This window comes from Oncorhynchus tshawytscha, linkage group LG10, assembly GCF_018296145.1.
Source record: "Oncorhynchus tshawytscha isolate Ot180627B linkage group LG10, Otsh_v2.0, whole genome shotgun sequence".
Classification (NCBI taxonomy): domain Eukaryota; kingdom Metazoa; phylum Chordata; class Actinopteri; order Salmoniformes; family Salmonidae; genus Oncorhynchus; species Oncorhynchus tshawytscha.
Window position 1 is genome coordinate 82,990,836 of NC_056438.1, and position 24,926 is coordinate 83,015,761.

At 47.3% G+C, this 24,926-nt stretch overlaps 1 protein-coding gene across 1 annotated transcript in view; it reads right to left on the reverse strand.

Annotated features, from left to right (window-relative positions):
- Nucleotides 1–11,028: 11,028 nt before the first annotated feature.
- Nucleotides 11,029–24,926, reverse strand: part of st6galnac5a (ST6 (alpha-N-acetyl-neuraminyl-2,3-beta-galactosyl-1,3)-N-acetylgalactosaminide alpha-2,6-sialyltransferase 5a) — a 55,795-nt gene continuing 41,897 nt past the window's right edge. Inside the window, 6 exon segments of the mRNA XM_042329231.1 lie at nucleotides 11,029–11,474; nucleotides 11,477–11,498; nucleotides 11,501–11,522; nucleotides 12,090–12,197; nucleotides 17,332–17,510; nucleotides 21,257–21,490. Of these exon segments, the coding sequence (XP_042185165.1) occupies nucleotides 11,296–11,474; nucleotides 11,477–11,498; nucleotides 11,501–11,522; nucleotides 12,090–12,197; nucleotides 17,332–17,510; nucleotides 21,257–21,490 (744 nt within the window). The 3' untranslated portion in view covers nucleotides 11,029–11,295.

The window sequence follows — 24,926 nt, forward strand, 5'->3', positions numbered from 1 at the left end:
GGTGACCAAGAACCTTCAACGTAATCAGGCAGGAACACCACCACTATGTGGTTTGGTGATATGTTCAACACTAGTCCCGCGTGGCCATCCTTCCAATACGTTCAACACTAGTCTTGCGTGGCCATCCTTCCAATATGTTCAACACTAGCCTCCCGTGGCCATCCTTCCAATATGTTTAACACTAGCCTCGCGTGGCCATCCTTCCAATATGTTCAACACTAGCCTCCCGTGGACATCCTTCCAAATCTTGTCTTGGAAGTCTGGAGAAATCCAGTATAGGATTCTGGGTTTGAATGGAAGTTTAGGTTTTTTGTTCAAACCCTTATCTATCTACCAAACTAACTGGTTGATACGTTCATCACGTTAGTTACTACTGGGTTTGGAGCGAAAACCTGCAGGATGTTCGCTCTCTAGGAACAGAGATGCGCAGACCTGCAGTAGTGATTTGGGATTTGTAAAAAAATTAATAAAAAGTAGAGGCCAATAAATCATCAGATAATCTGAACCAATTAAGCTAATCTATTATATTAACTAACCAATAAATTAAGAAGCAATGAAGTCCACCTGGAACGCACCCGTTTCAACCTGCAAAATGGAACGCACCCACGGGCTAACGGAGCATGCAGTGTGTATGTAACTAGTCGTTTTGCAGTGCTAGCTGGCTAACAGAGCATGCAGTGTATGTAACTAGTCATTTTGCAGTGCTAGCTGGCTAATGACATGGAGTGTAACAAATGGGAATTCAGAAAGACACAAATCACCTTCTCGGGTGAAAAACTAACATGTGAAAGTGTTCAGATAGACCAGAGCAAAGTGACGACCATCAAGAACACGCCACCGCCTACTGATCAAGAGGGTGTACAAAGGTTCTTAGATATGGTTAACTATGTGGGCAAATAGAGAATAGAACATATCTTGTCTCTTGAGGGCAGAGAGGAGAACATCTCTTGTCTCCTCTCTATGTTCTACTGATGGACTATTTCTCTCATTATCCAGAGAGCTTTGCTGGACACTTGCTGCTTTTCAGGTGATAACTCACATGAAGTCATTCTTTGCTTATAATGGGGTCTCAGAGGTAGCCTGTACGGACAACACCTCACAGTTCAGCTGTTCAGGTTCAAACACATGACATCCAGCCCACTGTACCCACAGCCATTAATGGGTTAGTCAAGAACGGCGTCAAAACAGTGAAACTTCTGCTCTCGACTCAAAGACAGATCTGCGATCTACACGGCTACTCCATCAAAACACGGCCTGTCTCCTGCAGAGCTGTTGTTCAACAGGAAACTCAAAAAAAAACCGAGGTTGCCAGTCGTCCTAGAAACAGAGAAGGACGACAAGGTGATTCTTATCAAACGGAGAGGAGAGAGGGAACAGAAAAGGTACTGTGACAAAGGGTCCAATGTGCTCAGTGCACTCAGTTCACATGATAGGGGTGAAAATACATGAAAACAGTGGCTACCAGGTCACATGATAGGGGTGAAAATACATGAAAACAGTGGCTACCAGGTCACAGGATGTAATGACACCTGAGGGAGTTACAAAGCAGGTCTCTCTTGGAAAAGAGATGTTATCTCAATGAGAAAAACCTGTATAAATAAAGGTTAAAAAAATACTTTTAAATACAGGAGAAATAGGAGACACTGTTACATCTACCTGTGTGAGCAAACGGACAGGCAAGAGAGTGACATTACAGGTCAGACAACGTCAAGCCCAGACACTCTTGTGTCAGACCCACCAGGACAGGTTGTTGAAATGAGACGGTCGGGTAGAGAAGCCCAGACACTCTTGTGTCAGACCCACCAGGACAGGTTGTTGAAATGAGACGGTTGGGTAGAGAAGCCCAGACACTCCTGTGTCAGACCCACCAGGGCAGCCTGTTGTAATGACAGGAGAAATAGCCCAGACACTCCTGTGTAGACCCACCAGGGCAGCCTGTTGTAATGAGACGGTCGGGTAAACCCAGACACTCCTGTGTCAGACCCACCAGGGCAGCCTGTTGTAATGAGACGGTCGGGTAGGTCCTGTGTCAGACCCACCAGGGCAGCCTGTTGTAATGAGACGGTCGGGTAGAGCCCAGACACTCCTGTGTCAGACCCACCAGGGCAGGTTGTTGAAATGAGACGGTTCGGGTAGAGAAGCCCAGACACTCCTGTGTCAGACCCACCAGGGCAGCCTGTTGTAATGAGACGGTCGGGTAGAGAAGCCCAGACACTCCTGTGTCAGACCCACCAGGGCAGCCTGTTGTAATGAGACGGTCGGGTAGAGAAGCCCAGACACTCCTGTGTCAGACCCACCAGGGCAGCCTGTTGTAATGAGACGGTCGGGTAGAGAAGCCCAGACACTCCTGTGTCAGACCCACCAGGGCAGCCTGTTGTAATGAGACGGTCAGGTAGAGAAGCCCAGACACTCCTGTGTCAGACCCACCAGGGCAGCCTGTTGTAATGAGACGGTCGGGTAGAGAAGCCCAGACACTCCTGTGTCAGACCCACCAGGGCAGCCTGTTGTAATGAGACGGTCGGGTAGAGAAGCCCAGACACTCCTGTGTCAGACCCACCAGGGCAGGTTGTTGAAATGAGACGGTTCGGGTAGAGAAGCCCAGACACTCCTGTGTCAGACCCACCAGGGCAGCCTGTTGTAATGAGACGGTCGGGTAGAGAAGCCCAGACACTCCTGTGTCAGACCCACCAGGGCAGCCTGTTGTAATGAGACGGTCGGGTAGAGAAGCCCAGACACTCCTGTGTCAGACCCACCAGGGCAGCCTGTTGTAATGAGACGGTCGGGTAGAGAAGCCCAGACACTCCTGTGTCAGACCCACCAGGGCAGCCTGTTGTAATGAGACGGTCGGGTAGAGAAGCCCAGACACTCCTGTGTCAGACCCACCAGGGCAGCCTGTTGTAATGAGACGGTCGGGTAGAGAAGCCCAGACACTCCTGTGTCAGACCCACCAGGGCAGCCTGTTGTAATGAGACGGTCGGGTAGAGAAGCCCAGACACTCCTGTGTCAGACCCACCAGGGCAGCCTGTTGTAATGAGACGGTCGGGTAGAGAAGCCCAGACACTCCTGTGTCAGACCCACCAGTGCAGGTTGTTGAAATGAGACGGTTCGGGTAGAGAAGCCCAGACACTCCTGTGTCAGACCCACCAGGGCAGCCTGTTGTAATGAGACGGTCGGGTAGAGAAGCCCAGACACTCCTGTGTCAGACCCACCAGGGCAGGTTGTTGAAATGAGACGGTTCGGGTAGAGAAGTAAAAGCTCCTCAGAGGCTGATTGAGGAAGTAGAAATGTGTTATTGAAATGCAGTGTTCACGAAGGGAAAAGGCATATCTTGACAAGCGGGGTGTGGTGTATATTGTATCCAAGGCCACGTGACCACTTAGTATTTCTAAGACAAGAAGATACAACAGTATTCTGAACCAAAATTTCATTTCTTTGCCATGTTTTTTCTATTTGACTTTAGTTCCTTTAGCAAACAGGAAGCAAGTTTTGGTATATTTGTATTCTGTACGGACTTCCTTCTTTTCACTCTGTCATTTAGGTTAGTATTGTGGAGTAACTACAATGTTGTTGATCCATCCTCAGTTAGTATTGTGGAGTAACTACAATGTTGTTGATCCATCCTCAGTTAGTATTGTGGAGTAACTACAGCGTTGTTGATCCATCCTCAGTTAGTATTGTGGAGTAACTACAGCGTTGTTGATCCATCCTCAGTTAGTATTGTGGAGTAACTACAATGTTGTTGATCCATCCTCAGTTAGTATTGTGGAGTAACTACAATGTTGTTGATCCAACCTCAGTTAGTATTGTGGAGTAACTACAATGTTGTTGATCCAACCTCAGTTAGTATTGTGGAGTAACTACAATGTTATTGATCCAACCTCAGTTAGTATTGTGGAGTAACTACAATGTTGTTGATCCAACCTCAGTTAGTATTGTGGAGTAACTACAATGTTGTTGATCCATCCTCAGTTAGTATTGTGGAGTAACTACAATGTTGTTGATCCATCCTCAGTTATATTGTGGAGTAACTACAATGTTGTTGATCCATCCTCAGTTAGTATTGTGGAGTAACTACAATGTTGTTGATCCATCCTCAGTTAGTATTGTGGAGTAACTACAATGTTGTTGATCCATCCTCAGTTAGTATTGTGGAGTAACTACAATGTTGTTGATCCATCCTCAGTTAGTATTGTGGAGTAACTACAATGTTGTTGATCCAACCTCAGTTAGTATTGTGGAGTAACTACAATGTTGTTGATCCATCCTCAGTTAGTATTGTGGAGTAACTACAATGTTGTTGATCCATCCTCAGTTAGTATTGTGGAGTAACTACAATGTTGTTGATCCATCCTCAGTTAGTATTGTGGAGTAACTACAATGTTGTTGATCCATCCTCAGTTAGTATTGTGGAGTAACTACAATGTTGTTGATCCATCCTCAGTTAGTATTGTGGAGTAACTACAATGTTGTTGATCCATCCTCAATGTTAGTTATATTGTGGAGTAACTACAATGTTGTTGATCCATCCTCAGTTAGTATTGTGGAGTAACTACAATGTTGATTGATTAGTATTGTGGAGTAACCATCCTCAGTTAGTATTGTGGAGTAACTACAATGTTGTTGATCCAACCTCAGTTAGTATTGTGGAGTAACTACAATGTTGTTGATCCAACCTCAGTTAGTATTGTGGAGTAACTACAATGTTGTTGATCCAACCTCAGTTAGTATTGTGGAGTAACTACAATGTTGTTGATCCAACCTCAGTTAGTATTGTGGAGTAACTAGTAACCTCTGTTAGTATTGTGGAGTAACTACAATGTTGTTGATCCATCCTCAGTTAGTATTGTGGAGTAACTACAATGTTGTTGATCCATCCTCAGTTAGTATTGTGGAGTAACTACAATGTTGTTGATCCATCCTCAGTTAGTATTGTGGAGTAACTACAATGTTGTTGATCCATCCTCAGTTAGTATTGTGGAGTAACTACAATGTTGTTGATCCAACCTCAGTTAGTATTGTGGAGTAACTACAATGTTGTTGATCCAACCTCAGTTAGTATTGTAACTTGTTGTTGATCCAACCTCAGTTAACTAACAAATGTTGTTGATCCAACCTCAGTTAGTATTGTGGAGTAACTACAATGTTGATCCAACCTCAGATATTGTGGAGTAACTACAATCCATCCTCAGTTAGTATTGTGGAGTAACTACAATGTTGTTGATCCAACCTCAGTTAGTATTGTGGAGTAACTACAATGTTGTTGATCCAACCTCAGTTAGTATTGTGGAGTAACTACAATGTTGTTGATCCAACCTCAGTTAGTATTGTGGAGTAACTACAATGTTGTTGATCCATCCTCTGTTAGTATTGTGGAGTAACTACAATGTTGTTGATCCATCCTCAGTTAGTATTGTGGAGTAACTACAATGTTGTTGATCCAACCTCAGTTAGTATTGTGGAGTAACTACAATGTTGTTGATCCAACCTCTGTTTTCTCCCATCACAGACATTCAACCCTGAAACTACCAATAGGTGGGCCTCTTTAGTGGGGCAGTGGTCTAAGACACTGCATCACAGTGCTAGCTGTGCCATCCTGGTTCTGGTCCAGGCTCTGTCGCAGCCGGCCGCGACCGGGAGACCCATAGGGCTCTGCACAATTGGCCCAGCTTCATCCGGGTGTCAAGAGGTGGATGTAGCTGGTGCATGGAAGTCAGGAGAGCAGAGATGAACGGACAAAGCACTTTACTGAGACAATCATAATACAGAACCGCGTCACAAAACAAATGTCCAGAGAACAAGTGAGGCAGCACAAAGTACAAAGTACCAGCTGCCACAAGGCACGGGTACGAAACAAAACCCAGCGCAAACCAGCTGGAAGCGTGCCAACCTTGACAATAAACAATTACACACACAGGCATGGGGGGGAACAGAGGGTTAAATACACGACAAGTAATGAGGGAAATGTAAACCAGGTGTGTGGGAAAACAAGACAAAACAAATGGGAAATGAAAGGTGGATCGGCGATGGCTAGAAGACCGGTGACGGCGACCGCTGAACGCCGCCCGAACAAGGAGAGGAACCGACTTCGGAAGAAGTCATGACAACAGGTTTGGCTGGCAGGGATTTCCTTGTCCCATCACACTCTAGCGACTCCTGTGGCGGGCCGGGCGCAGAGCACGCTCACACTGTTGCCAGGTGTACAGTGTTTCCTCCGACACATTGGTGCGGCTGGCTTCCGGGTTAAGCGGGTGTTGTGTCAGGAAGCTTTGTGTTCTGGAGGACGCACGGCTCTCGACCTTCGCCTCTCCCGAGTCCATACGGATGAGGTAGCCGTGAGGTACTGAGATGAGGTAGCCGTGAGGCACAGAGATGAGGTAGCCGTGAGGTACAGAGATGAGGTACAGAGATGAGGTAGCCGTGAGGCACAGAGATGAGGTAGCCGTGAGGTACAGAGAGGTAGCCGTGAGGTAGCCGTGAGGCACAGAGATGAGGTAGCTGTGAGGCACAGAGATGAGGTAGCCGTGAGGCACAGAGATGAGGTAGCCGTGAGGCACAGAGATGAGGTAGCCGTGAGGCACAGAGATGAGGTAGCCGTGAGGCACAGAGATGAGGTAGCCGTGAGGCACAGAGATGAGGTAGCCGTGAGGTACAGAGATGAGGTACAGAGATGAGGTAGCCGTGAGGTACAGAGAGGAGGTAGCCGTGAGGTACAGAGAAGAGGTAGCCGTGAGGTACAGAGATGAGGTAGCCGTAAGGTACAGAGAGGAGGTAGCTGTGAGGTACAGAGATGAGGTAGCCGCGAGGCACAGAGATGAGGTAGCCGTGAGGTACAGAGATGAGGTAGCCGTGAGGCACAGAGATGAGGTAGCCGTGAGGTACAGAGAGGAGGTAGCCGTGAGGTAGCTGTGAGGTACAGAGATGAGGTAGCCGTGAGGCACAGAGATGAGGTAGCCGTGAGGTACAGAGATGAGGTAGCCGTGAGGTACAGAGATGAGGTAGCCGTGAGGTACAGAGAGGAGGTAGCCGTGAGGTAGCCGTGAGGTACAGAGAAGAGGTAGTAGCCGTGAGGCACAGAGATGAGGTAGCCGTGAGGTACAGAGATGAGGTAGCCGTGAGGCACAGAGATGAGGTACAGAGATGAGGTAGCCGTGAGGTACAGAGAGGAGGTAGCCGTGAGGTAGCCGTGAGGTACAGAGAAGAGGTAGCCGTGAGGTACAGAGATGAGGTACAGAGATGAGGTAGCCGTGAGGTACAGAGAGGAGGTAGCCGTGAGGTAGCTGTGAGGTACAGAGAAGAGGTAGCCGTGAGGTACAGAGATGAGGTAGCCGTGAGGTACAGAGATGAGATGATGAGGTAGCCGTGAGGTACAGAGATGAGTAGGTAGCCGTGAGGTAGAGATGAGGTACAGAGATGAGGAGGTAGCCGTGAGGTACAGAGAGGAGGTAGCCGTGAGGTACAGAGAAGAGGTAGCCATGAGGTACAGAGATGACGTACAGAGATGAGGTAGCCGTGAGGTACAGAGATGAGGTACAGAGATGAGGTAGCCGTGAGGTAGCCGTGAGGTACAGAGAGGAGGTAGCCGTGAGGTACAGAGATGAGGTACAGAGATAAGGTAGCCGTGAGGTACAGAGATGAGGTACAGAGATGAGGTAGCCGTGAGGTACAGAGAGGAGGTAGCCGTGAGGTACAGAGATGAGGTACAGAGAAGAGGTAGCCGTGAGGCACAGAGATGAGGTAGCCGTGAGGCACAGCGATGAGGTAGCCGTGAGGCACAGAGATGAGGTACAGAGATGAGGTAGCCGTGAGGTACAGAGAAGAGGGAGATAGCCGTTCAACAGTCATGTTAAACTGTGGTAATAACAGATATTTGTTGATAGTAATGTTTCCCTGGTGAGATCAAACATCTCGGACCCTGAGAAGCCCACCTCACATTCCAGAGACCAGTAACTAACTAAAGGATCAATACAATTAAGAGTACCAGGATCAATCATGATGAACACCACACTGCTCTGTTTCCCCTGCCCTCTCATTGGATCATTCAGAGAGGCGAGAGGGAAAGGATTGGGGAGCCATTCTACAGACATCACATGCTTATAATCAATCCCAGACAAAACACTGAATGAATGTTATTTCTTCTCCGATGTCACTGATCTCCTACGACCTACGGCATCAATCTGTCATTCTGTTCACCTGAACTGATGCTGTAAAGCTATGAATAGATTTAGCTGCTGTAAATGGCTGTGGTTGGATGTGTGTGTGTGTGTGTGTCAGAGTGAAGGATGTTAAGTCATTCATATGTCTCTGGCTCTGACAGAACGGGAGAATGATCCCAACTCAACCGCAGTGCTCTGAGGACAAACCTCATCTTCATCACAAATGGCACCTTATTCCCTATTTAGTTTTGAACACACGTCTCATCTCAAAAACTGTTAATGTAATGGTAATTACAGTAGTTACAGATTTACAGTAGTGTTAATGTAATTGTAATTACAGTAGTTACAGAATTACAAATCAAATCAAATCAAATCAAATTTATTTATATAGCCCTTCGTACATCAGCTGATATCTCAAAGTGCTGTACAGAAACCCAGCCTAAAACCCCAAACAGCAAGCAATGCAGGTGTAGAAGCAATTACAGTACTGTTAATGTAACAGTAATTACAGTAGTTACTGAATTACAGTAGTGTTAATGTAATAGTAATTACAGTAGTGTTAATGTAATAGTAATTACAGTAGTTACAGAATTACAGTAGTGTTAATGTAATAGTAATTACAGTAGTTACAGAATTACAGTACTGTTAATGTAATGGTAATTACAGTAGTTACAGAATTACAGTACTGTTAATGTAATAGTAATTACAGTAGTTACAGAATTACAGTAGTGTTAATGTAATAGTAATTACAGTCGTGTTAATGTAATAGTAATTACAGTAATTACAGAATTACAGTACTGTTAATGTAATAGTAATTACAGTAGTTACAGAATTACAGTAGTGTTAATGTAATAATGTAATTACAGTAGTTACAGAATTACAGTAGTGTTAATGTAATAGTAATTACAGTAGTTACAGAATTACAGTACTGTTAATGTAATGGTAATTACAGTAGTTACAGAATTACAGTAGTGTTAATGTAATAGTAATTACAGTAGTTACAGAATTACAGTACTGTTAATGTAATGGTAATTACAGTAGTTACAGAATTACAGTAGTGTTAATGTAATGGTAATTACAGTAGTTATATAATTACAGTAGTGTTAATGTAATAGTAATTACAGTAGTTACAGAATTACAGTACTGTTAATGTAATGGTAATTACAGTAGTTACAGAATTACAGTAGTGTTAATGTAATGGTAATTACAGTAGTTATAGAATTACAGTAGTGTTAATGTAATGGTAATTACAGTAGTTATATAATTACAGTAGTGTTAATGTAATAGTAATTACAGTAGTTACAGAATTACAGTACTGTTAATGTAATGGTAATTACAGTAGTAACATAATTACAGTAGTGTTAATGTAATGGTAATTACAGTAGTTATAGAATTACAGTAGTGTTAATGTAATAGTAATTACAGTAGTTACATAATTACAGTACTGTTAATGTAACAGTAATTACAGTAGTTACAGAATTACAGTAGTGTTAATGTAATAGTAATTACAGTTACAACAATAGCCCAATATGCAGTGAGTGAGTCTCTATCTGAGTGGAATGTCCAATGCTGTTACCTCTGTTATACACTGAGTAAAAAGGGGTAGTAGGTGCCAGGCTCACCGGTTTGTGTCAAGAACTGCAACGCTGCTGGATTTTTCATGTTCAATAGTTTACTGTGTGTATGAAGAATGTTACACCAACCAAAGGACATCCCGCCGACTTGACACAACTGTGGGAAGCATTGGAGTCAACATGGGCCAGCATCCCTGTGGAACGCTTTCGACACCTTGTACAGGCCATGCCCCGACTGATTGAGGCTGTTCTGGGGGCAAAAGAAGGGGGGGGGGTGCAACTCAATATTAGGAAGATGTTCCTAATGTTTTGTCCACTCAGTGCAGAACCACCCAGTGTCCAAACTTCAGACTGAGGTGGAACATACACAGTGATGTTTCCTTTGTTTCAGACTAAATGAAAAATACAGGCCAGTCTAACCTGAAGGTGACAGAAGTGTTCCACAGGAAGGTATTGTTCCTCTCTGAGCCACTCCACTGTTTGACCATGGTCTACTCCATCTCTGAGACCTTCCACTGTTTGACCATGGTCTACTCCATCTCTGAGACCTTCCACTGTTTGACCATGGTCTACTCCATCTCTGAGACCTTCCACTGTTTGACCATGGTCTACTCCATCTCTGAGCCCTTCCACTGTTTGACCATGGTCTGCTCCAGCCAAGTCCATCTCTGAGACCTTCCACTGTTTGACCATGGTCTACTCCATCTCTGAGTGCGGTTAGCGGGGGTCAGTGTGGGTCAGCGGGGTCAGCAGGGTCAGCAGTTAGCAGGAATCAGTGGTGGTCAGCTGTTAGTGGGGTCAGTGGTTAGCCGGGTGGCAGCGGTTAGCGGGGATCAGTGGTTAGCGGTGGTCAGTGGTTAGCGGGGTCAGCGGTCAGCAGGGGTCAGCAGTTAGCGGGGTCAGCGGTTAGCAGTGGTCAGTGGTTAGCGGGGGTCAGTGGTTAGCGGGGTCAGCGGTTAGCAGTGGTCAGTGGTTAGCAGTGGTCAATGGTTAGCGGGGGTCAGCGGTCAGCGCGGGGTGGTTAGCGGAGGTCAGTGGTTAGCGGGGGTCAGTGGTTAGCAGTGGTCAGTGGTTAGCGGGGGTCAGCGGTTAGCAGTGGTCAGTTGTTAGCGGGGTCAGTGGTTAGCAGTGGTCAGTGGTTAGCAGGGGTGCGTTTAGCAGTGGTCAGTGGTTAGCAGTGGTCAGCGGTTAGGGGGGTCAGCGGTTAGCGGGGGTCAGTGGTTAGCGGAGGTCAGTGGTTAGCGGGGTCAGTGGTTAGCAGTGGTCAGTGGTTAGCGGGGTCAGCAGTTAGCAGTGGTCAGTGGTTAGCGGGGTCAGCAGTTAGCAGTGGTCAGTGGTTAGCGGGGTCAGTGGTTAGCGGGGTCAGCGGTTAGCAGTGGTCAGTGGTTAGCGGGGGTCAGTGGTTAGCGGGGTCAGTGGTTAGCAGTGGTCAATGGTTAGCAGTCGTCAGTGGTTAGTGGGGGTCAGTGGTTAGCGGGGGTCAGCGGTTAACAGTGATCAGCGGTTAGCGGGGTCAGCGGTTTGCGGGTTCAGAGGTTAGCGGGGTCAGCGGCTAGCGGGGTCAGCAGTTAGCGGTGGTCAGCGGTTAGCGGGGTCAGCGGCGGGGGCTCCCAGTCAGGCTGGTAGAAGTGGATGTTGAAGGTTCGAGCCCAGCTGGTGAAGACCCTCTTCTCTGTGATAAAGCGGTGATGGCTGCCCCTGCGGTCCCGCTCATGGCTGATGTACATGGCACACTCCTCTGGACCGAGGGCTCGTAGTAGTGGTAGGGGAGGGGGAGGATGGGGGCTGGGGCTCTCTAGGGGGGCAACAGGAACACAGAATAGATTATTAGAGAGAGACAGAGAGAGAGAGAGAGACAGAGAGAGAGAGAGAGAGAGAGAGAGAGAGACAGAGAGAGAGACAGAGAGAGAGAGAGAGAGAGAGAGAGAGAGAGAGAGAGACAGAGAGAGAGAGACAGAGAGAGAGAGAGAGAGAGAGAGAGAGACAGAGAGAGAGAGAGAGAGAGAAGAGAGAGAGAGAGAGAGACAGAGAGAGAGAGAGAGAGAGAGAGAGAGAGAGAGAGAGAGAGAGAGAGAGAGAGAAACAGAGAGACAGAGAGAGACAGAGAGAGAGACAGACAGAAAGAGAGAGAGAGACAGAGAGAGAGAGAGAGAGAGACAGAGAGAGAGAGAGAGAGAGAGAGAGAGAGAGAGAGAGAGAGAGAGACAGAGAGAGACAGAGAGAGAGAGACAGAGAGAGACAGAGAGAGAGAGAGAGAGAGAGAGAGAGAGAGACAGAGAGAGAGAGAGAGAGACAGAGAGAGAGAGAGAGACAGAGAGAGAGAGAGAGAGAGAGAGAGACAGAGAGGGAGATCAGTTCTCACCTGCAGTGGTCTGGAGCCACCATGCCGTAGACATTGATCCGGTCACACAGCTCCAGAGCTATGGTCATAGTGAACCAACCAGTACTCAACCACGAGTTAGAGATTCGCCTGGAGGAGGGGGAGGGAGAGAGGGAAAGGGGGGGGTAGAGAGAGACAGGGAGGAGGGGAGGTGGAATGAGGTTATAGAAGATTGTCTGGCATAGGTAGGTAATCAGTCTCCCATGTCCATGTAAACTCATCCAAATCTCTCTCTCTCTCTCTCTCTCTCTCTCTCTCTCTCTCTCTCTCTCTCAATTAAATTAAATGGGCGTTATTGGCATAGGAAACAAATATTTAAATTACCAAAGCAATTGAAATAGATAATAAAGAAAAGTTAAATAAAAAAATTAAAAAATGTGCGGTAACCATCTCTGCAGCGCTCCACCAATCAGGCCTTTATGGTAAAGAGGCCAGTTGGAAGCCACTCCTCAGTAAAAGGCACATGACAGCCTGCTGGGAGTTTGCCTAAAGGCACCTAAAGGACTCTCAGACCATGAGAAACAAGATTCACTGGTCTGGTGAAACCAAGATTGAACTCGTTGGCCTGAATGCCTAGTGTCCCGTCTACAGGAAACCTGTGGCTTTAGATAGATGTACTTAAGACCCTATTGAAGAAATACTCCCATGAAGAAATCTGCTGGCCGATAAATGGAAGGGTTTTCAGCGGTTCAATTACATTTATTCAAGGGAACCACACCTGAGAAGTGCGTAGGAGAGGCGTGTGTAGGAAAGACCTACATTTCACAAGACTGAATCGGGCGCTAAATACTCCCCAAAGGGATTTTCCTGGTGGTGTCTGCCTGTCTGAAGGGAGCCTGGTGTCATCAGGACTTGTGTCCCCAATGGCCCCCTATTCCCTAGTTAGTGTATTACATTTGACTAGAGATCTATGAGCCCTGGTCAAATGTAGTGCACTATGTAGGGAATAGGGTGCACTATGTAGGGAATAGGGTGCCATTTAATCAGATAGGATCCCAGCAGCAGACAGACTCCCAGAGCCACGCCTCAGAGCGAGAGAGAGAAAGAGAGAGAGGGAAACACTATCTGAGGGAGATCCTGAAGCATGCATGAGAGCACCAGCTGTTCCGGACAACTGTGTGATCACGCTCTCCGTAGCCGATGTGAGCAAGACCTTCAAACAGGTCAACATTCCCAAAGCCGCGGGGCCAGACAGATTACCAGGACGTATTAAAGCACGGACCAACTGGAAAGTGTCTTGACTGAAATGTTCAACATGTCCCTGACCGAGTCTGTAATACCTGCATGTTTCAAACAGAGCAAAGGAAACCTCCCTATATTTCTGTCCAGTAGCACTCACGTCGGTAGCCATGAAGTGCTTTGAAAGGCTGGTCACGGCTCACATTAACACCATCATGCCAGAAACCCTAGACCCACTCCAATTCGCATAACGCCCCAACAGATCCACAGGTGACGCAATCTCAATCGCACTCCACACTGCCCTTTCCCACCTGGACAAAAGGAACACCTATGTGAGAATGCTGTTCATTGACGACAGCTCAGCGTTCAACACCATAGTGCCTACGAAGCTCATCACTAAGCTGAGGACTCTGGGACTAAACACCTCCCTCTGCAACTGGATCCTGGACTTCCTGACCGGACGCCCCCAGGTGGTAAGGGTAGGTAGCAACACATCTGCCATGCTGATCCTCAACACTGGGGCCCCTCAGGGGTGCATGCTCAGTCCCCTCCTGTACTCCCTGTTTACCCATGACTGCATGGCCAAACAACTCCAACACCATCATTAAGTTGACGTGGTTGGCCTGATCACCGACAACGATGAGACGGCCTATAGGGAGGTCAGAGACCTGGCAGTGTGGTGCCTTTCTTTCAATGTGAGCAAGACAAAGGAGATGATTGTGGACTATAGGAAAAGGAGGGCCGAAGAGGCCCCCATTAATATCAATGGGGCTGTAGTGGAGCGGGTCGAGAGTTTCAAGTTCCTTGGTGTCCACATCACCAACGATCTATCATGGTCCAAACACACAGATAGTTGTGAAGAGGGCACGACAACACCTTTACCCCCTCAGGAGACTGAAAAGATTTGGCATGGGTCCCCAGATCCTCAATAAGTTATACAGCTGCACCATCGGGAGCATCCTGACCAGTTGCATCACCGCCTGGTATGGGAGCTGCTTGGTATCTGACCGTAAAGCACTACAGAAGGTAGTGCGTATGGCACAGTATATCACTGTGGCCAAGCTTCCTGCCATCCAGGACCTATATACTAGGCGGTGTCAAGGAAGGCCCAACATTTTTTTAAAGACTCTAGTCACCCAAGTTATAGACTATTCTCTCCGCTACCACACGGCAAGTGGTACCGGAGCACCAAGTCTAGGACCATAAGGCTTCTTAACAGCTTTTACCCCCAAGCTATAAGACTGCAGAGCAACTAATCAAATGGCCACCGGACTATTTACATTGGCCCCCCCTTTGTTTTTACACTGGTGCTACTCGCTGTTCATTATCTCTGCAGTCACTTTACAAATCACCTCGACTAACCTGTACCCCCGCACACTGACTAGGTACCGGTACCCCCTGTATATAGCCTCCACATGGACTCTGTACCAGTACCCCCTGTATATTGCCTCCTCATTGACTCTGTACCAGTACCCCCCTGTATATAGCCTCCTCATTGACTCTGTTCCAGTACCCCCCTGTATATAGCCTCCTCATTGACTCTGTACTGGTACCCCCAGTACATAGCCTCCACATTGACTCGGTACTGGTACCCTCTGTACATAGCCTCCATGTTGACTCTGTACCAGTACCCCCTGTGTATAGCCTCCACATTGACTCTGTACCGTTTCCCCCTGTATACAGGTTCTACATTGACTCTGTACTGGTACCCCCTGTATATAGCCTCTACCGTAACACCCTGTATATAGCCTCCACATTGACTCTGTACCGTAACACCCTGTATATAGCCTCCACATTGACTTGGTACCATAACACCCTGTAAATAGACTCCACATTGACTCTTTACCGTAACACCCTGTATATAGCCTCCACATTGACTCTGTACCGTAATACCCTGTATATAGCCTCCACATTGACTCTGTACCGTAATACCCTGTATATAGCCTCCACATTGACTCTGTACCGTAATACCCTGTAAATAGCCTCCACATTGACTCTGTACCGTAATACCCTGTAAATAGCCTCCACATTGACTCTGTACCGTAATACCCTGTATATAGCCTCCACATTGACTCTGTACCGGTACACCCTGTATATAGCCTCCACATTGACTCTGTACCGGTACCCCTGTATATAGCCTCCACATTGACTCTGTACCGGTACCCCCTGTATATAGCCTCCACATTGACTCTGTACCAGTACCCCTGTATATAGCCTCCACATTGACTCTGTACCAGTACCCCTGTATATAGCCTCCACATTGACTCTGTACCAGTACCCCCTGTATATAGCCTCCACATTGACTCTGTACCGGTACCCCTGTACCTCCACATTGACTCTGTACCGGTACACCTGTATATAGCCCACATTGACTCTGTACCGGTACCCCTGTATATAGCCTCCGCATTGACTCTGTACCGTAATACCCTGTATATGGCCTCCACATTGACTCTGTACCGTAATACCCTGTATATAGCCTCCACATTGACTCTGTACCGTAATACCCTGTAAATAGCCTCCACATTGACTCTGTACCGTAATACCCTGTATATAGCCTCCACATTGACTCTGTACCGTACACCCTGTATATAGCCTCCACATTGACTCTGTACCGGTACCCCCTGTATATAGCCTCCACATTGACTCTGTACCGGTACCCCCTGTATATAGCCTCCACATTGACTCTGTACCAGTACCCCTGTATATAGCCTCCACATTGACTCTGTACCAGTACCCCTGTATATAGCCTCCACACTCTGTACCAGTACCCCTGTATATAGCCTCCACACTGACTCCCCCTGTATATAGCCTCCACATTGACTCTGTACCGCACCCTGTATATAGCCTCCACATTGACTCTGTATACCCCCTGTAGCCTCCACACTGACTCTGTATATAGCCTCCACATTGACTCTGTACCGGTACACCCTGTATATAGCCTCCACATTGACTCTGTACCGGTACACCCTGTATATAGCCTCCACATTGACTCTGTACCGGTACCCCCTGATATAGCCTCCACATTGACTCTGTACCAGTACCCCTGTATATAGCCTCCACATTGACTCTGTACCGGTACCCCCTGTATATAGCCTCCACACTGACTCTGTACCAGTACACCCTCCACATGACTCTGTACCGGTATGTAGCCTCCACACTGACTCTGTACCGGTACCCCCTGTATATAGCCTCCACACTGACTCTGTACCGGTACCCCTGTATATAGCCTCCACATTGACTCTGACCGTCACCCTGTATATAGCCTCCACATTGACTCTGTACACACCCTGTATATAGCCTCCACATTGACTCTGTACCGGTCCCCTGTATATAGCCTCCACATTGACTCTGTACCAGTACCCCTGTATATAGCCTCCACATTGACTCTGTACCGTAATACCCTGTATATAGCCTCCACATTGACTCTGTACCGTAATACCCTGTATATAGCCTCCACATTGACTCTGTACCGTAATACCCTGTATATAGCCTCCACATTGACTCTGTACCGTAATACCCTGTATATAGCCTCCACATTGACTCTGTACCGTAATACCCTGTATATAGCCTCCACATTGACTCTGTACCGTAATACCCTGTATATAGCCTCCACATTGACTCTGTACCGTAATACCCTGTATATAGCCTCCACATTGACTCTGTACCGTAATACCCTGTATATAGCCTCATTATTGTTATGTACATTTACTTTTTGATTTATTAGATTTTTTTCTTTTAGTTTATTTAGTAAATATATTAGTAACTCAATTTTTTGATTTGAGATTAAGTTCTTTCTTCTAAATTAATCATGTAATATTTGAAGAGGAAGAAAAAGCCTAAATGTTGCCAATACTGATCACGACTTCTAATGTAACTTTTGTAATGTTTTCCGTTCTTTAAAGGAAGCAGTTGACTTATTTATGCAAACTTACTTTGGGAGATAACGAAAGTCTTTTAAGTCTCATCGTGGTTCATCTCAGACTCCGAGCCACTTCTGTTCCACTCATCATTTTTTACAGTACTCTAGCTTGCAGGTGAAACTCACCTGTCCTTGCCCGTCTCCCTCTTGAAGAGTTCGTCAAACTGCAGCATCTTCTGCCTGGAGATGATGTAGACCTTTAGTTTGGGCAGCACCTGGTTCATCAACCTCAGGTTGTTGTAGACCAGACCCTTCCCATCCCGTCGCATGTAATTACTGGGCCCCCAGAAGATAAACACTGTGTCCTGGAGGGTGGAGAATGTAATGTTACTACTGATAAACACTGTGTCCTGGAGGGAGGAGAATGTAATGTTACTGCTGATAAACACTGTGTCCTGGAGGGAGGAGAATGTAATGTTACTACTGATAACCACTTTGTCCTAGAGGGAGGAGAATGTAATGTTACTACTGATAAACACTGTGTCCTGGAGGGAGGAGAATGTAATGTTACTTCTGATAAACACTGTGTCCTAGAGGGAGGAGAAGGTAACGTTACTACTGGTAAACACTGTGTCATGGAGGGAGGAGAATGTAATGTAATGTTACTACTGATAAACACTGTGTCCTAGAGGGAGGAGAAGGTAACGTTACTTCCTGATAAACACTGTGTCCTGGAGGGAGGAGAATGTAATGTTACTACTGATAAACACTGTGTCCTGGAGGGAGGAGAATGTAATGTAATGTTACTACTGATAAACACTGTGTCCTGGAGGGAGGAGAATGTAATGTTACTACTGATAAACACTGTGTCCTGGAGGGAGGAGAATGTAATGTAATGTTACTACTGATAAACACTGTGTCCTGGAGGGAGGAGAATGTAATGTTACTACTGATAAACACTGTGTCCTGGAGGGAGGAGAACGTAATGTTACTACTGATGAACACTGTGTCCTAGAGGGAGGAGAATGTAATGTTACTACTGATCAACACTGTGTCCTGGAGGGAGGAGAATGTAATGTTACTACTGATAAACACTGTGTTCTGGAGGGAGGAGAACGTAATGTTACTACTGATGAACACTGTGTCCTAGAGGGAGGAGAATGTAATGTTACTACTGATCAACACTGTGTCCTGGAGGGAGGAGAATGTAATGTTACTACTGATAAACACTGTGTCCTGGAGGGAGGAGAATGTAATGTTACTACTGATAAACACTGTGTCCTGGAGGGAGGAGAATGTAATGTTACTACTGATAAACACTGTTTCCTGGAGGGAGGAGAATGTAATGTTACTACTGATAAACACAGTGTCCTGGAGGGAGGAGAATGTAATGTTACTGCTGATAAACACTGTGTCCTGGAGGGAGGAGAATGTAATGTTACTACTGATAAACACTGTGTCCTAGAGGGAGGAGAATGTAATGTTACTACTGATAAACACTGTGTCCTGGAGGGAGGAGAATGTAATGTTACTACTGATAAACACTGTGTCCTGGAGGGAGGAGAATGTAATGTTACTACTGATAAACACTGTGTCCTAGAGGGAGGAGAATGTAATGTTACTACTGATAAACACTGTGTCCTGGAGGGAGGAGAATGTAATGTAATGTTACTACTGATAAACACTGTGTCCTAGAGGGAGGAGAATGTAATGTAATGTTACTACTGATAAACACTGTGTCCTAGAGGGAGGAGAATCTAATGTTACTACTGATCAACACTGTGTCCTAGAGGGAGGAGAATGTAACGTTACCAACTGTGCTATTTTGTTGAGTTTTTTCACATTGTTTGAAGAATTTGCTGACAAGTAGGTAAACCACCACTACCTTTGGTATTATTGGCCAATAATTGGGGGAAAAAACTGGATGATCTATGATTCAGACTATCCTACCAACGGGACATTAAAAACTGTAATATCTTATGTTTCACCAAGACGTGGATGAACGACGACACGGATAATATAGAGCTGGCTGGCTTCTCCGTGTATCGGCAGGACAGAGCAGCTACGTCTGGTAAGACGAGGGGGAGGGTCTGTGTCTATTTGTCAATAACAGCTGGTGCGTAATGTCTAATATTAAAGAAGTCTCAAGGTTCTGCTCGCCTGAGGTAGAGTATCCCATGATAAGCTGTAGACCACACTATCTACCAAGAGAGTTCTCATCTGTATTATTCATAGCCATCTATTTACCACCAAACCAATGCTGGCACTAAGACCGCACTCAACCAACTCTATAAGGCCATAAGCAAACAAGATAATGCTCATCCAGAAGCAGCACTCCTAGTGGCCGGGGACTTTAATGCAGGCAAACTTAAATCCATTTTATCTCATTTCTACCAGCATGTTAAATATGCAACCAGAGAGAAAAAAACCCTAGACCACCTTTACTCCACACACAGAGACGCATACAAAGCTCTCCCTCGCCCTTCATTTGGCAAATCTGAACATAATTCGATCCTCCTGATTCCTGCTTACAAGCAAAAACTAAAGTAAGAAGTATCAGTGACTCTCTTAATACAGAAGTGGTCAGATGACGCGGATGCTAAGCTACAGGATTGATTTGTTGGGACAGACTGGAATATGTTCCGGGATTCATCCAATGGCATTGAAGAATACAACACCTCAGTCAGCTGGCTTCATCGATAAGTGCATCAACGAAGTCATCCCAACAGTCCCCAGTAGATAACACTGTGACCTATATTGTCCCCAGTAGATAACACTGTGACCTATATTGTCCCCAGTAGATAACACTGTGACCTATATTGTCCCCAGTAGATAACACTGTGACCTATATTGTCCCCAGTAGATAACACTGTGACCTATATTGTCCCCAGTAGATAACACTGTGACCTATATTGTCCCCAGTAGATAACACTGTGACCTATATTGTCCCCAGTAGATAACACTGTGACCTATATTGTCCCCAGTAGATAACACTGTGACCTATATTGTCCCCAGTAGATAACACTGTGACCTATATTGTCCCCAGTAGATAACACTGTGACCTATATTGTCCCCAGTAGATAACACTGTGACCTATATTGTCCCCAGTAGATAACACTGTGACCTATATTGTCCCCAGTAGATAACACTGTGACCTATATTGTCCCCAGTAGATAACACTGTGACCTATATTGTCCCCAGTAGATAACACCGTGAAAGCATTATTAAAAACACTTATGCCGGGATTCAATCATAGGTTTCTTTGTCGACAAGCGCACTGCACTATTGACAATGTGCCTTTTAGAGGGAATTTTATTGAATGTTTTTTGGGGTTGCAAGTAAAACACGCATCAACAACAGTCCTATATTTTCCCCAGTAGATAACACTGTGACCTATATTGTCCCCAGTAGTACAACATTCATCAACAACAGTCCTATATTGTCCCCAGTAGATAACACTGTGACCTATATTGTCCCCAGTAGTACAACATTCATCAACAACAGTCCTATATTGTCCCCAGTAGATAACACTGTGACCTATATTGTCCCCAGTAGTACAACATTCATCAACAACAGTCCTATATTGTCCCCAGTAGATAACACTGTGACCTATATTGTCCCCAGTAGTACAACATTCATCAACAACAGTCCTATATTGTCCCCAGTAGTACAACATTCATCAACAACAGTCCTATATTGTCCCCAGTAGATAACACTGTGACCTATATTGTCCCCAGTAGTACAACATTCATCAACAACAGTCCTATATTGTCCCCAGTAGTACAACATTCATCAACAACAGTCCTATATTGTCCCCAGTAGATAACACTGTGACCTATATTGTCCCCAGTAGTACAACATTCATCAACAACAGTCCTAGATTGTCCCCAGTAGATAACACTGTGACCTAGATTGTCCCCAGTAGTACAACATTCATCAACAACATGCAGAAAGAAGTAATGGAAGTATATGAGATCAGGACACAGAGAGGAGAGGCTGAGTAGGGACTTGTACCCCGTCGTCATATGTCTAGTTCGGAGTCGAGAGTGTTGCTGTTCACACAAACCGTTTACACAAGATGCACGTTTGAAATCCCAGAGAATCATCGAACCTGGGATGCGTTGAGCAGTTCGTGGCGGTTCCGTAGGACCCTCTGCATGCTGGAGTGAGCGATGACGCGTAGCGAGGTGCGGCGCCCAACGTCTCGCCCGTACCCCAGCGCCGTGGGGGCGTCGTTCATACGGATCACACACTCCGCCCGGTCAATCTCCTCGCCGCGACCACCACCCATCAGGTGACCAGAGCTGGTGACCAACGCACAGCTATGGCAGTGCATTTTCAGAGGCTGGGGGAGAGAGGGATGTTTTGGTATTTTAGTAGAGAGAGGGAGGAAGGGGGAGAGGATGAGGGAGAGAGGGATGTTTTGGTATTTTAGTAGAGAGAGGGAGGAAGGGGGAGAGGATGAGGGAGAGAGGGATGTTTTGGTATTTTAGTAGAGAGAGGGAGGAAGGGGGAGAGGATGAGGGAGAGAGGATGAAATGGATGCTACAGCAGTGCATCTTAAAATAATAATAGTCATCTAATATTATAATAATAATCCCTTCAGTGGCTGGAGGAGAGAGGGGGAAATGTTGTTATTTTCATAGAGAGAGGGAGGAAGAGGACCAGAAGCAGAGGGAGAGGACCAGAGGGAGAGGACCTGAGAGGAGGGGACCAGAGAGGAGAGGGAGAGGACCAGAGGGAGAGGACCAGAGGGAGAGGGAGAGAACCAGAGGAAGAGGACCAGAGGGAGAGGACCAGAGGGAGAGGACCAGAGGGAGAGGACCAGAGGGAGAGGACCAGAGGGAGAGGACCAGAGGGAGAGGACCAGAGAGGAGAGGGAGAGGACCAGAGGGAGAGGACCAGAGGAAGAGGACCAGAGGGAGAGGACCAGAGGGAGAGGACCAGAGGAAGAGGACCAGAAGCAGAGGGAGAGGACCCGAGGGAGAGGGCCAGAGGGAGAGGACCAGAGGGAGAGGACCAGAGGAAGAGGACCAGAAGCAGAGGGAGAGGACCAGAGGGAGAGGACCAGAATCAGAGGGAGAGGACCAGAGGGAGAGGACCAGAGGGAGAGGACCAGAGGAAGAGGACCAGAAGCAGAGGGAGAGGACCCGAGGGAGAGGGCCAGAGGGAGAGGACCAGAGGGAGAGGACCAGAGGGAGAGGACCAGAGGGAGAGGACCAGAGGGAGAGGACCAGAGAGGAGAGGGAGAGGACCAGAGGGAGAGGACCAGAGGGAGAGGACCAGAGGGAGAGGACCAGAGGGAGAGGACCAGAGGGAGAGGACCAGAGGGAGAGGACCAGAGGGAGAGGGCCAGAGGAAGAGGACCAGAGGGAGAGGACCAGAGGTAGAGGAGAGGGAGAGGACCAGAGGGAGAGGACCAGAGGGAGAGGGCCAGAGGAAGAGGACCAGAGGGAGAGGACCAGAGGTAGAGGAGAGGGAGAGGACCAGAGGGAGAGGGCCAGAGGGAGAGGGCCAGAGGGAGAGGGCCAGAGGGAGAGGACCAGAGGGAGAGGACCAGAGGAAGAGGACCAGAGGAAGAGGACCAGAGCGAGAGGACCAGAGGTAGAGGAGAGGGAGAGGACCAGAGGGAGAGGGCCAGAGGGAGAGGGCCAGAGGGAGAGGGCCAGAGGGAGAGGACCAGAGGGAGAGGGCCAGAGGGAGAGGACCAGAGAGGAGAGGGAGAGGACCAGAGGGAGAGGACCAGAGGGAGAGGACCAGAGGGAGAGGACCAGAGGGAGAGGACCAGAGAGGAGAGGGAGAGGACCAGAGGGAGAGGACCAGAGGAAGAGGACCAGAGAGGAGAGGGAGAGGACCAGAGGGAGAGGACCAGAGGAAGAGGACCAGAGGGAGAGGACCAGAGGGAGAGGACCAGAGGGAGAGGACCAGAGGGAGAGGACCAGAGAGGAGAGGGAGAGGACCAGAGGGAGAGGACCAGAGGAAGAGGACCAGAGGGAGAGGACCAGAGGGAGAGGACCAGAGGGAGAGGACCAGAGAGGAGAGGGAGAGGACCAGAGGGAGAGGACCAGAGGAAGAGGACCAGAGAGGAGAGGGAGAGGACCAGAGGGAGAGGACCAGAGGAAGAGGACCAGAGGGAGAGGACCAGAGGGAGAGGACCAGAGGGAGAGGACCAGAGAGGAGAGGGAGAGGACCAGAGGGAGAGGACCAGAGGAAGAGGACCAGAGGGAGAGGACCAGAGGGAGAGGACCAGAGGGAGAGGACCAGAGAGGAGAGGACCAGAGGGAGAGGACCAGAGGAAGAGGACCAGAGGGAGAGGACCAGAGGGAGAGGACCAGAGGGAGAGGACCAGAGGTAGAGGACCAGAGAGGAGAGGGAGAGGACCAGAGGGAGAGGACCAGAGGGAGAGGACCAGAGGGAGAGGACCAGAGGGAGAGGGCCAGAGGGAGAGGGCCAGAGGGAGAGGACCAGAGGGAGAGGACCAGAGGTAGAGGACCACAGGGAGAGGACCAGAGGGAGAGGACCAGAGGAAGAGGACCAGAGGAAGAGGACCAGAGGTGAACTCCAATCAAGTTGTAAAAACATCTCAAGGATGATCAATGGAAACAGGATACACCTGAGCTCCATTTCAAGTCTCATAGCAAAAGGACTGAGTACTTATGTAAATAAGATATTTCAGTTTTTTAAATTTGTAATAAATTTGCAAACATTTCTAAAGAACAGTTTTTGCGTTTATCATTATGGGGTATTGTGTGTAAATTGATGAGAAAAAAAACTATTTAATAAATTTAAAATAAGGCTGAAACGTAAGAAAATGTGTAAAAATGTCAAGGGCTCTGAATATTTCCTGAATGCTCTGTATGGTTTCTTCATGCATCTTCAAACTCCTGGCATTATAGAAGGCTGGTCTTTGACTTGGTCATATGGATAAAGAGAGAGTGTGTGGTGTGCACATGTGTGTGTGTTGTGTGTGTGTGTTGTGTGTGTGTGTTGTGTATTTGTTGTGTGTGTTGTGTATTTGTTGTGTGTGTGTGTTGTGTGTGTGTGTGTGTGTGTGTGTGTGTTGTGTATGCATCCATATGTGTCCACGTTTGGAGGGCAGTAGCCTTCCTTTCGGAAGTTTTCAATTTCCGGTCTGTGCGTGCGTGTGATCACCCCGAGACAGGACAAACAAACTCTGTTCTTTAAATCAATGATATGCAAACCAGATGTAGAAACACTGAAATCGCTCCTTGGCAACAATATGATAATGACTCATATTCTAATGAGCCTGACAATAACGAAGCCTGATGCAGCAGTGTGGGGCCCCTGGTCAGTTATGATGTAGCAGTGTGGGGCCCCTGGCCAGTTATGGTGTAGCAGTGTGGGGCCCCTGGTCAGTTATGATGTGATATTAATGGTATGATGTAGCAGTGTGGGGCCCTGGTCAGTTATGATGTAGCAGTGTGGGGCCCCTGGCCAGTTATGGTGTAGCAGTGTGGGGCCCCTGGTCAGTTATGATGTGATATTAATGGTATGATGTAGCAGTGTGGGGCCCCTGGTCAGTGATGATGTAGCAGTGTGGGGCCCCTGGTCAGTGATGATGTAGCAGTGTGGGCTCCCTGGTCAGTTATGATGTGATATTAATGGTATGATGTAGCAGTGTGGGGCCCTGGCCAGTGATGATGTAGCAGTGTGGGGCCCCTGGCCAGTGATGATGTAGCAGTGTGGGCTCCCTGGTCAGTTATGATGTGATATTAATGGTATGATGTAGCAGTGTGGGGCCCCTGGCCAGTGATGATGTA